At 47.4% G+C, this 15,406-nt stretch overlaps 1 protein-coding gene across 1 annotated transcript in view; it reads left to right on the forward strand.

Moving 5' to 3' along the window:
• Positions 1-15,406, forward strand: part of CRACD (capping protein inhibiting regulator of actin dynamics) — a gene marked incomplete at its 3' end in the record, with an annotated part of 128,712 nt that overhangs the window by 90,287 nt on the left and 23,019 nt on the right. The window contains exons 3-6 of the mRNA XM_082838892.1: positions 2,030-2,165; positions 9,869-10,033; positions 12,678-12,746; positions 14,976-15,158. Of these exons, the coding sequence (XP_082695018.1) occupies positions 2,030-2,165; positions 9,869-10,033; positions 12,678-12,746; positions 14,976-15,158 (553 nt within the window). The remainder of the gene's footprint in view (positions 1-2,029; positions 2,166-9,868; positions 10,034-12,677; positions 12,747-14,975; positions 15,159-15,406) is intronic.

Consider the following 15,406-nt stretch of genomic DNA (forward strand, 5'->3'; position numbering starts at 1 on the left):
TAGATCACAAAGTCTCTGAGGACAGGGAGATAGTGGTACATTTAATTTCCTTTTCACATTCATATTCATATCCTAAAACAATGCCTCATATTTCATAAAGTGGGTTGCTGCTATATAGTGCCTTGTGCTATTTAGCCGAAGGCTTACCCATTATTCCAGCTGTTGAGTGTCTCCAGCCCTCCCATATTCCAGCCCACATGGCATTGGCATCCTGTCTTCCTCTCCCACTGATCCGCCCAAACCCCATCTCACTCATGGGAAGGAATACTAGAGACCTTCCACCACTTTAAAACACTTCAGCTGCCTGGCCTGGGATTGTATTCAGCAGATCTGAATTGTTTCTTATGCTACAACTTCTATTTAGGCGACTTTAAATAAGGTTATTTACTCCCTGAGTTTTATTTGCCACAAAATATTGGTGATGAGATAATGAAAGTAAAACTCTCAGCACAGTGTTTTCATCAAAGTAGGGATTGGTGGTTATTATTATTATTGCCGGGGACTTCCCTGGTGGCGCAGTGGTTAAGAATCTGCCTGCCAATGCAGGGGGACACGGGTTCGATCCCTGGTCTGGGAAGATCCCACATGCCGCGGAGCAACTAAGCCCATGCGCCACAACTACTGAGCCTGCGCTCTAGAGCCCCCGAGCCACAACTGCTGAAGCCCACGTGCCCCAGTTACGGAAGCCCGCGCACCTAGAGCCCATGCTCTGCAACAAGAGAAGCCACTGCAATGAGAAGCCCGCGCAGCTCAATGAAGAGTAGCCCCCGCTCGCCGCAACTAGAGAAAGCCCGTGCGCAGCAACAAAGACCCAACACAGCCAAAAATAAATAAATAAATTTTAATATATATATAGTATTGTTGCCGAAGATCACACAGCCAGGAGGCTCACATCCCAGTCTTCTGTTTCTAAACCTCATATGCTTTGTTACCATGCTGCTCGTAATTTGGCAAATTTGATGAAAAAATTTGGTACTCAGTCTTTCCAAGTAGGTCTAAACTTGGTCGGGAACCTGCCTGCTGCATTTCTGTAATTCAGTTCAGAGGTACAGCTGGCGGCCCATTTCCCCCCAGTACTGCCTCTTCTTTCTTGCCCTAGGTCACTGATAAAACCTCCAGGTGGAACCCCTTTCTGGGGCGGGGAGAGGGAGAAGTGGGGCTCTCTCACCCTGAGAGAGCTGCCTGTGTGCCTGGCATCATGGAAATGTGCCTGCCTTGCCTTATGGGGAGTGTGTGATTCTGCCCCTGTGTGTTCCTTCCCAGAGGTAACTTAATTTCCAAAATCAAGTAAGGAACAGTTAGTGTCTGCTGCTTCCTCTTGCTGCAGTTCACCTGGCCTATACCTCACAGTCAGAAGTCCAGATTTCCTTGAAGTCCAACCTTTCAACTGAAAAGTGTTTATTGTTGGGTACCTACCACCTATAAGCTGCCCAATGCATGACACCCGTTAGAATCTCCTTAACACACATTTCCCCTCCTCTTCTCTGAATTCCTAGAGTCTCGACAGAGAGACTCTTTATTCCTGTAGTCCCTATAGCAATTCCAGCCCTCATCAAGTCTTTGTTTTAGATGTATATATCTTTCTTCCAATTTGATTGCAATCTGAAAGAAAGAAACTCTTGCCTCTTACTTCTAGATCTGCATGTTACTTAAAAACTACTTGTTGACAAGACTTTACTGGGCTAAAACTGATAGTGACAGCTCATCAGGAGAAAGGCTCCTACAGTTAACATTTCTGCAGTGCCTTCTGTCCTGGGTTCTCTACAAACAAGTAGCAGTCTGAGTTCTCCCACTGAGTGGCTCTGAAACATTGTTGTGTTGGAGACATGCTCCCTTATTCCAGTGGGACCCTTCTGTCTACCCAGCTACGTGGCTGACCTCTCACAGAAAAGGACACCATGCTGGAAGTGCTTTCTGAATGAGACAGGGGATGTGGGTGGAGTCCCCTAAATCAGGAAGAAAAGGAAATTGAATTGCCAAAAGGAATCTTATCATCCTAATAAAATGAAGCACATGATTTGCATTCCAGGTCCTTCAACTATTCTGTGGGAACCCGGGCGTTTTCCCATGACAGTATTTTTATCCCTGATGGGGGAGCAGAAAGTGAGCAGACAGTTCAAGCAATGTCACAGGACAACATCCTGGGCAAAGTCAAAACTCTTCAGGTAAGACAGCTTGAGAGTGGAAGGTCAGAGCCATAGGGAAGGGGCCCGGCTATAGAGGGAAGTGGGGAAGGTTCCTAACTTGGCCTTGAGTAGTGGATTGGGAGGTCCAGGGGATAGCTCCTGGGGAGAATGTTTGCTTTCTCAAACCTCACTCAGTTTTCTGGAAGCCTCTGTCCACCTGTGAGAGGTTCACTATCACCGTTGTACCCACCTACATAACACCCCCTCTCCTTTTCTCTCAAGTTGTTCCCTCATTTTTAACTGGACTTAATGAGGACAAGTACCCTAGAGAGGCTGCAGAACTTGGGTGAGAGGAAAGAGCTCCTGACCATTGAGTGTTGGCCATAATCCCTGAGCACAGGGTTGACTGCCAGCTGAGGGTATGCACAGCAAGTGTTCCCTTTCCAAGTCTCCAGACTTGGACAGTGAATGGTGAGACTCTTTACTATTCTGTTGTGTTTGTAAATCTGGCTGCCCTGAGCCACCCTGTCTCGGAGGGGTGCTGTGAAGCTCTTCAGCTTCGCTCCTGTTCACACTGCAGAGTTGGGCAGTTTTCCCACATAAACTTGACTCCGATGGTAACTCCTTAAGAATGAAAATATAATAAAATAATTTTTCACTAAATGAGACTGAAATAACGGGAAATCCAGGAAAAGCAAGGGGAGCAAAGACCCCTGGGATCTGACCAAGTAAGTTTGCCCGAGTGCTCAGTAGAATTCACTCACCCGACAGAAGTGCCTAGGCAAGCACTTCTCTGAGCTGAGGGTGATTGGAGGCAATGCAGACGATGAACAGGGGGCTCTGGTCTGCTGGTTTCCATCTAAGTCTACAACAGCGAATGAACCAATAAATGAATGAGTGAATGAACCAGCAAAAACATAAAAAATAAAGGGGACAGCTGGCTTGAATAGCTACTGACACTCAAATTTTTCTATTTTCTTGAAATATTCTTGTTTCTACCGGTTATTAGCTATGTATTTTGTGATCTCTGTTTGGTTACATATTCCACACACACTCAGCTGAATATAGCATATGGTGAGATGGGAGATAGCCAACACCCTGAAACCACACCCAAACTTGCCTAGATCTTTGAACCTACCACACCCCTGCCCAAGGCCATAGTCCTGCCCTCAGAACTAAACTAGGCATTCCTTCAAGTTTCAGCTTTCCTAACTAGCTCCCCCGTTCTGGTTCTTGCTGGTTGTACTGCCACACGTTTTATAGACTCAGAAGAAAAAGTCAGCTGTGTCTTTTCATAAGCTGGAGAAGGGGGAAGGGTGTCACGGCCAAAGAAAACCTCTATCCCCTTCCTCCTTACCTTTCCTTCTTGAAGTCTTTTATTTCCTGGAATATTATTGCTACGAAGTAATGAACCCTCATAATACTCCCTTTCTAAGGGGAATGACTTACAGATTTCAGTCTACAAAACAACTGTATTTTACAAGGGCTTTCAAGGAGTTCTTTAAAAATTAGATAATAGTCTGTCGTCTTAAATGGTATCAGCTTTGTAATGTCACACCACCTGCCACTGCCACTCCAAGAAGTGGATTTGGAGTTGTAAAAAATAGATAATTCCTCAGTATTGAATATACAGAAACTCAATAGAAATATGTGAATGCCAGTTGGTTGTCTTAATGATGTAAGCCATAAGTGTAAAGAATCTGATCTCATAACTAATAAAATGTAAAACAACTAACTTCCCTGAAGCAACAATTCTGATAAAACAGGAGAAGAAATGTGAGTGAAGCAGAATAGCTGTCTAATTGGAGTGCTCTCCTTTGGACATTACCTACTCATACAAGGTCTGCCTCATTTTGCTTCTGCTGCATGGATTCACGAGCTTCCTTACAGCTCTAAAGTTATGTTTTTAAACAATAAAATAAGAGACTTTTGCTCTTCGAAGAGGGAAATGGGGACCAGTATCATAGCAAATGTGATTTTTGGAGTGACATAAGATATAACTGTATCACCCCCAAAAGACTGTGCTTTATTTTTCAGTCGACTAAGCAGTGTGTTCCTGGTAAGTTGTAGAAATAGTAGTTAACTTTATTAACTTGCATGAATGCTTTGCATTTTTCCATAAAAACGTTATGCTGGTATTGATGCTTAGTAAGCAGCATAAAAGACCGCCCCCTCGTAGACTCCAGCATGGAATGAGGGTGTTTAGTTACGTCAGAGGCATGTATGTTTTTTATGTCTGAAATTGTCTTTGTGTATGTGTGTATGTTTATTTTAAAAAGAGAGAACTAATGGCTAACACCTATTTGGCAGTAAATGTCCTAACAAGCTGATTTGCCACCATTATTAAGACATTCTTTTGAAATGAGATTTCTACTGGAATGTCATTTAAAAAAAAAAAAAAAAGCCATTTTTCTCTGGCTTAAGAAACTTCCTAGTCCTTGGAAACCGGAGCCACGCCTGTAATGACTGCACTTGGAAAGGTTGCCCCCTAGTGTCCACACGTAGTCATCTCAGCCAGAACTGTCCTGCGTTGCACCCGTGATGGTTAGTATCTGTCTGCTGATGCTGAGTCCAGAACGACTGAATACAGCGTAAATAAGCCTACTCTTTTCTGAACATCTTTTCTGAACAAAGTGAATCTACCACCTGCCAAAATTTCTGTGGCAAGCAACTGAACCTTTAAAAGAAAAATTACTTTTTTCCCCTGAGTATAAAAATAATTCATGTGCAGAGTGAGAACAGATTTTAATATATAGGACAGTTACAGGGACAGAAACAACAGTGCTGCCCTTTTTGAGGACCCTATCCATAACAGCCGGTTGTTCTATGGCCAGTGGGTGAAATAAAAAGCCCCCGGCTGGCCTCTGCCACCACCTAGCTGTGCAGCCTTGGAGCAGGTCCTTTAACCTCTCTGACCTTCATGTGCCCTATCTGAAAAATAGGAGGATGCAGGTGATGGATGATCTGAAGGGCCCCTCCAGTTATTAAAATCTGCCATTTATACAAAATCACTGTTCACCTGCTGTAGCACAGAGTGGCTTTGTAAGCTTTGCACTTCACTGCCTTTGGACCACAGTGACCTTGATGTTCCCTCCAGCTGCCCAGAGCACAGATAGGGAGGTGGCTGTTTATTTCAGATCAAACCAGGCTGTGAAGTGTGTATGCACCTATCGATGATAAGACTCAGGAACATCACAGTCTAAGCCTGCAAGTGATTCTTTAGAATTATACCAGATCTTTGTCAGAAAATGCTTAGTCTATTAGTCCACAGACTGTTTAGCTCAGGAGGGAAAACCTCCATATTCAGTAGCTGCTGTCTCCTGCTGAGCTGGATTTCACTTTAAAAAATGCCAAAGTGTCTTACCTTTGAGGATTTGGGCACCTCGTGCAGCTGTCGAGGACACAAAGAATAAATAGCTGCTCTTAGCCACTTCTGCACAGAGCGAACGTCTTTAAATCTGTGTGCTTTTGATTTTGCTTGTTCTTTTAAATTCATTTTAACTATGGGAGTATGCGTAGTTCGCTCAAGAGGACAGCAACTTTATTCTTCTTCTGCCTTGTTCTTACAGACGTGGTCTGAAGGATGGCTGTGAAAAGTCTGGGGAAATCTAAACTGGCAGTGTGAGAGCTGCAGAATATGATGGGCTTGGAATTTCCACACCATAGGAGAAAAGCCTCATAAATATGGATGTGCATTCCTATAACATCATTCTCCAACATTCCATATTACAACAAAATGGCCCCATTTGAGTGAATAAAATATCACCCCTTTTAGTTCACATTCCAGTCTAACAGTAACTCCATTCATAGCCACAAGTAACATGGACTCGGTTTCGGCACAGCGGTTCCACTCTCCCCTCTGGCTGTTATCTCAGTACATATAAAGAATCCATGAGTATGTAAAAGATATATATCTATATATGGAGGGAGTGGTAATAGTTTATTTTCCTGAAAACTTAAGGGCAAGCTCATCTCAACAGACTGGTTTTCAGTGATTGCTTATATCACAGTTCTTCCCATGACAATGCCTGAATGGTGGGCAGAATAAAAGTCACCAAAAAGCCACATTTATCCCCATATTCAATTCACTCGACACCTGAGATTGCCAGATAGGTTTCAGCAGTCACCTTTTAGTTGTCAGTAAATCACACAAAGTGTCCAACAGCCCAGTCTCCTTCGAGTCAGCTGAAGGAAGCATTTGGAGTAGGAACCCCACAGGGCAGGTGCAAGAGCCTTGGCCTCGAGAGCCCAAGGCTCATTCACCATGGCCTTGGACCTTCAGCCCTGGCCTGGCCTGTTCCACTGTCTCGTTCCCAACCACTGCAGGGTGTGTCTGTGAAGACAGCCCTTTGTCTGCAGAGAGAGGCTGCAGCCCTCTCCTTAGACGATGGCCGTCATTTCTTTTTTTTTTTTTTTGCGGTATGCGGGCCCCTCACTGTTGTGGCCTCTCCCGTTGCGGAGCACAGGCTCCGGACGCGCAGGCTCAGCGGCCATGGCTCACGGGCCCAGCCGCTCCGCGGCATGTGGGATCTTCCCGGACCGGGGCATGAACCCGTGTCCCCTACATCGGCAGGCAGACTCTCAACCACTGCGCCACCAGGGAAGCCCTATTTCTTTCATGACTTGGGTCCTCCCCTCCTCCATCCCACGCCCTCCTCTCAAGCTCCCTAGCCAGCAGCCCGAACTTGTTTTCTCTAGAGGGATTTTAAATCCAGCTGTTTTATGGAGATGCTCATCGTTATTCTCAAAGGCAACAGCATTGTGTTTCTTTTGCCAGGATGCCCATATCTGTGACATAAATCAACCCTCTGGTATACACACACATTCTCCCTCCCTCCCTCCCTCCCTCTTCCTCTTCCTTCTTTCCCACCCACCTTCCCCACCCCGACCCCGCTCCCTTCAGCTGTTGTTCCTGCCACCAAGGCTGCAGCTTCTCCCTGTGCCTCTTCTCTGCCCCCTGCACCCTCCTCTCAAGTTGCCTCTTTCTTTAACTCTCTACTTCATTTCTTAATATCCATTTCCCAGCTTTGTCCCATGTACCTTATTTCACCTGTTCCTATCGCGTCTACTATTTTCTCCCATTTTCTCTTTCATTTTCCATTGGCAGCCATGATACCCATCCCATCTTTGGAGTTTATTTCAATCCAGACTAGGATTACATTTGGCCATATTCTTTCTTTCTTTCTTTTTTTTTTTATCCTAAGCATCACGGTGGACCAACGTCAGTGTTCTAAAAAGTGCCCTAATGAAGAATAATATCAGCATATTCATTCTTTTCTGTGATGGTGGCAGAAATCCTATCTAAAGGGCATTTAGGGTATTAAGCTTACTCTTTTCTGAACATACCCTCATCTTAGACATTCAAGAGCATTGGTAGATGGTACACCCTGACAGCAGGGGGTCTCCGTCTAAGGTGATTGGGAGGTTTCCAGCTCTTGGCCAGCACTCCTAGAGAAGGGATAACTGGTCAACCAAAGGCTGGGCTGGGAGTCCCAGAATGAATCCCTGCTCAGGCTGTCACTAGGATGCTGGAACTCCTCCGGCCACTTCTGCCCACGTCCGTGTCCCTCTCCCACAGGGTAGCAAGTGAGATGGGCCTGTGGCTTTGTTACACCGTGTCCTCTCGTCTGACGCCATCGGCTGTTCTAACTGTGCCTGCTTATTGATCTGCTTAGAGTAGATACTAACTGCCGCTTCCTGCTAAACTTGTTTTTAGAAGATACAATTTTTCAGCCTTCTCCTCCCCAAAACCCTTTTAGGCTGCTCGAGCTGTACTTCACTGGCTGAACTCGGGCTTTTGATGTGTGCTCCCTCCCTGGGGTGCCAGGGGAGCCAGGCTCAGGCTGAGATACCAGCAGATCAAATACGAGTCCTTGTCTCTCTGTGCTCCTGACTTGGCATGCTGGGGTGCGTGCCCCCCGGGATGTGGGGAGGGGGGCCTGGGGCTCATCTCTTTCATGTCTCTGCAAATCTCACCATCCACCATGCAAGGCCGAGGGGGAGCTGAGTGAAGGTGGGTGGATTTGATATCCTGGAGTTCAGAGAGAGAAGGGGAATATTTCCCTCGAGAGAGCCCTCTGCTGGGGAACTTCAGTGAGGTAGTAAAAAATGCTGCATCCTCTCTTTCTTTCTGCCCCTGAAAGAAGAAGGACGTGTGATGTTAAATTTATGAGAACCAGTGGAGTGCAATGAAAATAACACTGAATGTGGTTTAGAAGACATGGATTCAAATCCCTTTGGGGCCACTCATTCTTTCCATAAGCTTGAGCCAGTCACCTCTCCCCACTGGACTTCTGACTTTTTCGTAAAGTGAGGGGGTTGGATAATGTGATTGCTAAGGCTTTTTGCAGCTTTGTGGGATTAAATATTGGCCACATTAGAGAGAAATATCCGATAATGTAGTCTCTATTCTTTTTTTCCCCTTGAAGCATAAAAAGACTGTGAAACCCAAGTACCTAGATCTAGAGCAGTAATTCTCAGCCGGAGGCGACTTTAGCCCCCAGGGGACATTGGACAAAGCCTGGAGGCATTTTTGGTTGTCTAAACAGGTTGAAGAGGGGTTGCTACTAGCATCTGCTGTCCTGGGGTGATGCTAAACGTCCTACAGTGCACAGGACAGCTCCCACAACAAAGAATTATCTGGCCTCAAATGTCAGTAGCGCCGAGCTTGAGAATCCTTGATGTAGATAAAGGCAGTAGTTTGTACAATATGTTCGATTCAGTACAGTAGTCTTTCAGATGACCACGGCTTACCTCTTTTCCTTCCTGAGTGCCATTCACTTTCTCTACCCATTAAATATTTTATATCTAATATATCTAGCCCATTAAATATTTTGTCTCTTATTAAAAACTATTATGTTTATATATTTTTCTTCAGGGAATAAAATTCCTTTTTTTTAATCTGGCTTTTCTCTAATTCTGAATACTATTTATCTTCCTAATTTCTATCCCCTGTTTTTCCCTCCTTCTCCCCATCCATTCAGCTCCCTCCCACCAGTGATCAGTCCCTCTTTGGCCCTTCCTCTGGCCTCCTTCTCTGTCCCTTACCCACTTGGTTCCTTCTGGCCGGTAGGGCACAGTGGGTAGCTGCAGCAAGGCGAAGAGGCCGTCCTATTGGCAGGACAAGATTGCTTCCATCTTTTCCGTGAACTCAGCATCAATCATGAAAAGACTTGTGGGCCCTGGGGTCTTCTTCCATTTGGCAGTGGTACCCACTGTAACCCGAACAGGATGTTCAAGCTAGGGGCTGGTGAGGAAGGTAGATGAAACCTAAATATTCAAGGGGAGTATGTCCAGAAGGGCTGAAGGGTTCCCTTCTTTGTGCAACCACAAGGGTCTTGATTTCCCCCAGTGGTTTTTGCATTTCATGAAACTATTTTCTATCCATTTTTTGTACCTTTAAAAGACTTTTATATAAATAAACTTATAGGTTAATCAAAAAATTTTTGTCATGCCCAACTTTTGGATCAGAAATACGGTCTCTCTACCCCCCTGGAAATGTTGGCATCTCCATGAAAGAGGTGGCTGGATGAAAAAGCTCACGGCTCGAAGGTGGGAAAGAAATACCAGGAAACAGATTCAGTTATTACAGGACTGCATCAGGGTTTACTGGCATGGTGTCTAGTCTGGAAACTAGTTGTGTACAGAATATGCCTCAGTGCCTGCTAGCTATGGGGAATCTGGCTGTGGTTATTGTGAACCGCTTCACTGCTTCAGAATGTCTTTCTTTTGTTTCTCTCCAGCGACAGTTGGGTAAGAACATCAAGTTTGGGCAGCCACCACCCAATGCCATTCCCGTGAAGAAGGCAGACAGTGGCGAGGCTCGCTTGGAAGAGGATCCGGTCCTGACCAGTCCCATGGAAATTGTGACTCAGCAGGACGTCATCCTCTCAGACACCGAGAACAAAGTAAGGCTCCTCCAGGGAATGACTTGATTGCTAAGAAGCCCAGGAGGGTGCTGGGCAGTGGACAGGGGCATCAGTAACCCTGGGCTCTGCAATGTAGGGAATAAGGTGGGAGAAGCTTTCCTGATGAGTAGCCCAGGGCTGGAGGGCACTTCCCGGGCCAGTGCATTGATCTGCAGGGGGGCCAGCTTGGAAGAGGGGGAGGCAGGGGAGACGTGCCCCTCGCCCCAGCTCTTCCCAGTGTCTTCCACTTACTCCCGGAGACCCGGGCTGACCCACCTCTTCTGGGAGCCTTGCCTGGCTTCACCTCCAAGCTGCACTATCTCCTCTGTGCCTTCACTGTGCATCCTTAGTGCTTCTTACACATCTGTACTCCGTCTGCATCTGTGTCCACGTAACTATTTTCTCTGCATCTCTAAACGTTGAGTTCCTTGAGGACAGACTGGATCTTACGTGTCTCTGTCTCCCCAGGACATCGTTACTGCTTACTTGCGCAGAATGATTACTTGTCAAATTGGACTAATTTAAAGGGAAATGAGGAAAGAAGTAGGTGCTCAATAAGACAGAACATATCAAACAGACCCGCTTGAAGTCTACTTAGTGTGGAAAGAAAGTCACACTGGTCCAGCACTGTCCTATCTAAATTTGGTCTCTTGACACTTTGAAAGAAACGCTCTGAGCATATCCTGAAATGAGAGTCCCTCTAGCAGCAGAAGCGACACCCTCAGGCCTCTTACGGGAAAAGGAAGAAAAGTCCTACCAGTAGCTAGATTAACTGTTCTCTAGCTGAGGCTCTGAGTCTTCCCATGCTTAAAAGAAAGTATTCTCTGTGCTGTGCCTACCATGGTGCCTGAAATGACATTAGGTGTTATTAAGATGCCCCTGGAAGAAGTTGTGCTTGTTATCAGCTAACATGTCATAAGAGTAGAACAAAAGATAAGTGACTTGTAGAGCAAAGGAAGGAAAGAAAAGGTGGACAGTCTCCTCTGTTGCCCATCTCTGCCTGGCCCTGGCCCTGGCCCTGATGACTCCTGGCGCCCACAGTTGTGGGTGGTGGTGAAGCAGGCGTGGGGCCCATCTCTCCCACTGGTCCAACAATGCTCTCTCCAGCCTCCTGAGTGCTGGGCAGCAGCGTGGGTCATCAGCCTTGATTCAGGGATTTCCTATGGACCAAAGCAAATGTCTTCCCTGTTACTGAAGATCTAATAAGTGCAGGGCACTGTGGCCTGGGGGAGAAGGAGGGTCATTCGTTCAGCAGGTGCTCCCCCAGCTGTGGGCATCGCAGAGATGGGTCAGATTAGACAAGGGGCTGCTTCCGTGTCGTTTACCTTCTAATGAGAGGAGAGTCAGAAACAAACAGGTCAACAAATAGATACATATCATAATTTCGGATTAATAAAAATGCTGCACAGAAAATAAAACGGGGTGATGGAAAAGTGAGTAATATGGTTGGAGAGAGGCTGCTGCTTTATATAAGGAGGTCAGAATAGCCATGAGCAGAACCGGAGGGGTAAAGGGTGTTTTAGGAAGAAGGGAGAGCAAGTACAGAGGCCCAGAGGTGGGACTGAGCTTGTCCTGAAGGAGGAACAGAAAGCAGGCCAGTGGGGACGAGGGCAAAGGGTAGGTAGAGCACAGTATAGAGGCTGGATCATGTAGACCACAGGAGAAGGGGTGAATTTTGTTCAAAAAGTAATAGGAAACATCTGAGTAGTTTTAAGCAGGGCAGTGATAATCTGACTTGTGTTTTCTAAAGGTGTTTCTAAGTGTGGTACAGAAAAGGGACTGAGGTAGGGCAAGCTGATGTTATGGCTCTGTAAGAGACAATGAGACCCTTTTTCTTTTGGCGGTACGCGGGCCTCTCACTGTTGCGGCCTCTCCCGCTGTGGAGCACAGGCTCCGGACGCGCAGGCTCAGCGGTCATGGCTCACGGGCCCAGCCGCTCCGCGGCATGTGGGATCTTCCCGGACCGGGGCACGAACCCGCGTCCCCTGCACCGGCAGGCGGACTCCCAACCACTGCGCCACCAGGGAAGCCCCCAATGAGACCCTTTTGTAAATATGGGCGATACAAGACAGAAGGTATAGCTGGTGCAGATGACGTGACGTGCATGTACCCAGGGCAGGCAGGGCGACTGGGATGTGAATCATCAGCCTTTTTCTTCTCCTTCCTTCCTCCCTCCCTTCCTCCCTTCCTTCCAAGTTTTCTTGCCTCCTCTGGTCATCCACTTCCTCAGCCCAGCCCCTGTGTGCCCCTGGAAGGGCCCTTCTTTCCTTTTCATGGGGTGGAAGGCAGCCAGCAAAGCCGAGAGCTCTGAAGTTGGGGCCCTGCTTCCCAGGTAGGGTGGCAGCAGGGCAGCACCTGAGATTCTCTCATCAGTGGGGAAACACATCAAGGACGGAGGTTGGAGACCGCCCAGATGGGAGATGTGTTGAACTCAGGGGAGAGGGGAGCACACACCGTGCCCCGGGAGCCCTGGTGGAGTCCGGACATTAGCAGAGTCCCCGCCGTGAACCTGCCGGCTCTCTGCAGCCAGCTGCGCCCCTGCGTGGAGGAGGGGGTGGCCCTTGCCTGCACAGACACTGTCTGGTTGTCTGCCCAGGACTTCCTGTGCTGGCGTTTGACTTGAGCACTCTCTCTACTGTTCCAGTCCAGTGAGACGCCAAGTTCTCCGGGTCCTCTGAATCTGCCTGGAGCCGGAAGTGAGATGGAAGAGAAGGTAGTATGATTTGAACTTGTGTATGCAGCTTCCTTACTTTAACTTCCATTCTTCCTTTTGTTGGGCGATCTGCTGCCTCATTTTCCCATTCATAAATGCTACCTTTGTCCATTACTTTAAATTCCTTCAAAATGCAACCAGTGGTAGATGTTGGAGCATCTGTTTCTATGGTGATGTAACTGCTGGAACTGAACCCTGCTCTGAAAAAGAGCCACACTCCCGCCACGCCTGTGTTTGGGGTCTCAGGTGTTGGTAGTTTTCCTAGGTGTATCATGTATTTTAAGACACCGGTAAGCCATTGAAAAAAACATTCAAAAACGCCTGAACGTAAAGCGTGTGTAAGGAAAAGTCTCCTTCTATTTAGAGATGCCCCCCAAAAGACCTTAGCATTTCTCTAGTTGTGTGTATTTTTGGTTTTTAACTTACACACATTCCACTGAAACCTGGGACGTTACCTGCAGGAGCCTAGGGAGCCCTGTGGAGATCACGTGCGCCACTTCTACAGAGGCCAGTCCGCTCGCATGAGGACCTTTCACCTGCACAGGGGTCCAGGGGTCTTCCCGGGGTCTGGCAGACAGTACGGTGAGAACAGGGCATGTCCCTGAGTCTTCTGAAGGGGATGACTCAAGACAGTTCCACCGCCCAGATGAAGAGGCCCAGCTTGAATAACTAGAGACGAAACATGGCATTAAATCTCAGCTTGAAATGCTTTATCTGCGTCTTCAGTCTATCACATTTGGCTTTAACTCCTCTTACTCACACATCCATTAGGGGATGGAAATAAATGTTTAATTCATCTCTCTTCAACAGTAGTTTAGAATTTGACACCTATTATAAAGATAACCATAAATAAACGAAAGCTTAGGAGACCAAAGGCTGGGATTATTTTTCCTTACTTCCGTGCTTCTTGTCATAAATTAGTATTTACTGAGCGTTCGTTTTGCTCTTGGAGCTAGCTGGCTCCTTTATCTTTGTGCATAAATATGGAAGATAATTGCAAAAAGCAAAGCCACCAGCTCAACCCCATTGACTCTGCCCTTACTGTGCACGGACACAGTCAAAACAGGGGAACCGTGGCCTCCGCTGATGCTGAGCCTGTAGCTCAGCTGCTGGAGAAGGCAGTTAGGGCCGTGAGCGCCCTCTGCTGCGCGGTGGCGTGCTGCGGCCAGGAGCCCTTGCCTCGCTGCTTGCCTGTGAATACTCTGAAGTTACAGGCGTGGCTCCTTACCATCTGATTCAGCGTGGACTGTGAGCCTGGGTCTCTCTGACCTAACTAAATGTATACGGTTGGTCTGAGGTTGCGCTTTGTAAGTGACCACACCTGTAATGACAGAGCCGCAAGCAGTTCTGCGGCTCATCCTCTGCAGAATTGCCTTTCCCCTGTGTGTAGCACATTTCTGCCCTTCACCTTCTCACCCAGGCCTCCTCCTTTTCACTTCCAGTGCACCAGTGCTCGGTGACTTTGGCATGATCGTGCTAAAACATTTTTGCTGGTTAGAAATTTTATGCCCTAGGCAGAGAGGTCATTATACTTTATTGTTCCTTCATTCTTTTAGCCAATATTTATTGAGCACTTACCAAATGAGATTTGCTACTTGGGCATTAAAGAGGATTGATACAAAGGCCAGAAAGACACATTCCCTGTTTGAGGAGGCTAACGTAGGAGCTGAGGTATGTACCCACCATGTCTGTGGCAGCGGAAGGCTCTTAGAATTACAGAGTTCTTAGCATAGACATGAGCTAGTCCAGCGCTTAGCAAACTACTACTTATTTTAGGCCTCGTGGCCATAAGTTGCAACTACCAGACTCTGCTTTGTTCTGCTCTTCCTTTCAGCGCAGAGGCAGCCAAGGGCAATGGTGTGGCTCTGTACCAGGAAAACGTTATTCAGCCGAACAGTCTTCAGGCAGGACTGGCCCACCTCGCCTGTGTCTTACTGACGCCTGGTCTAATCTAACCCCCGTACCATTCAGAGTAGGAAAATTAGTCCCTGAAAGATTAAATGACCTTTACACGTTAATAACAGATTATCACTGGCAAAACAAATACTCAACGTCTTTTGATTCTAAAAGCAGTGTTCACTTCACTGTGCCCACGAGCCCCGCCCGCATGCCAGCATCTCCTGGGCCAGGTTGGGCGAGGTGCGAGCTCCAACCAGTGCCGCCATGCCGGGATTCCTTGCAGGTCGTTCTCTGATCCGGACTGACTTCACATTTCAATCTCCACCGTAGGCTGCTCCAGTTAAAACATCTCGGCCAAAAAGGCACTTCTCCTCTGCCGGCACCATCGAAAGTGTCAACCTAGATGCCATCCCCCTGGCCATCGCCCGCCTGGACAACAGTGCCGCCAAGCACAAACTGTCCATTAAGCCAAAAAACCAGAGGGTGTCAAGGAAGCACAGGCGACTTGTCGGGGTACGTATGGCCCGGTAGACACCCTTGCTGGTTGGGCATTAATGTGGCCTAGCAGGATGGTGCTGTTGAGGGGCCTATGGAAGGAACTCGGTCTGTCCCCGTCGGGGATGGCTGTGTCTCAGGCACAAGGGTGAAGGGGCCCATTTCCTTTCCACCACCCTTTCTGACGTGTTGCCCGCCGGTGGCTGGCGGACCTCAGAGAGAGAGGCTGCCTTCTGAGGAGCTCCGGACACTGTGTGCTTTGCAAC

This window comes from Leucopleurus acutus (assembly GCF_964270905.1).
Source record: "Leucopleurus acutus genome assembly, chromosome: 4".
NCBI classification, from domain to species: Eukaryota; Metazoa; Chordata; class Mammalia; order Artiodactyla; family Delphinidae; genus Leucopleurus; species Leucopleurus acutus.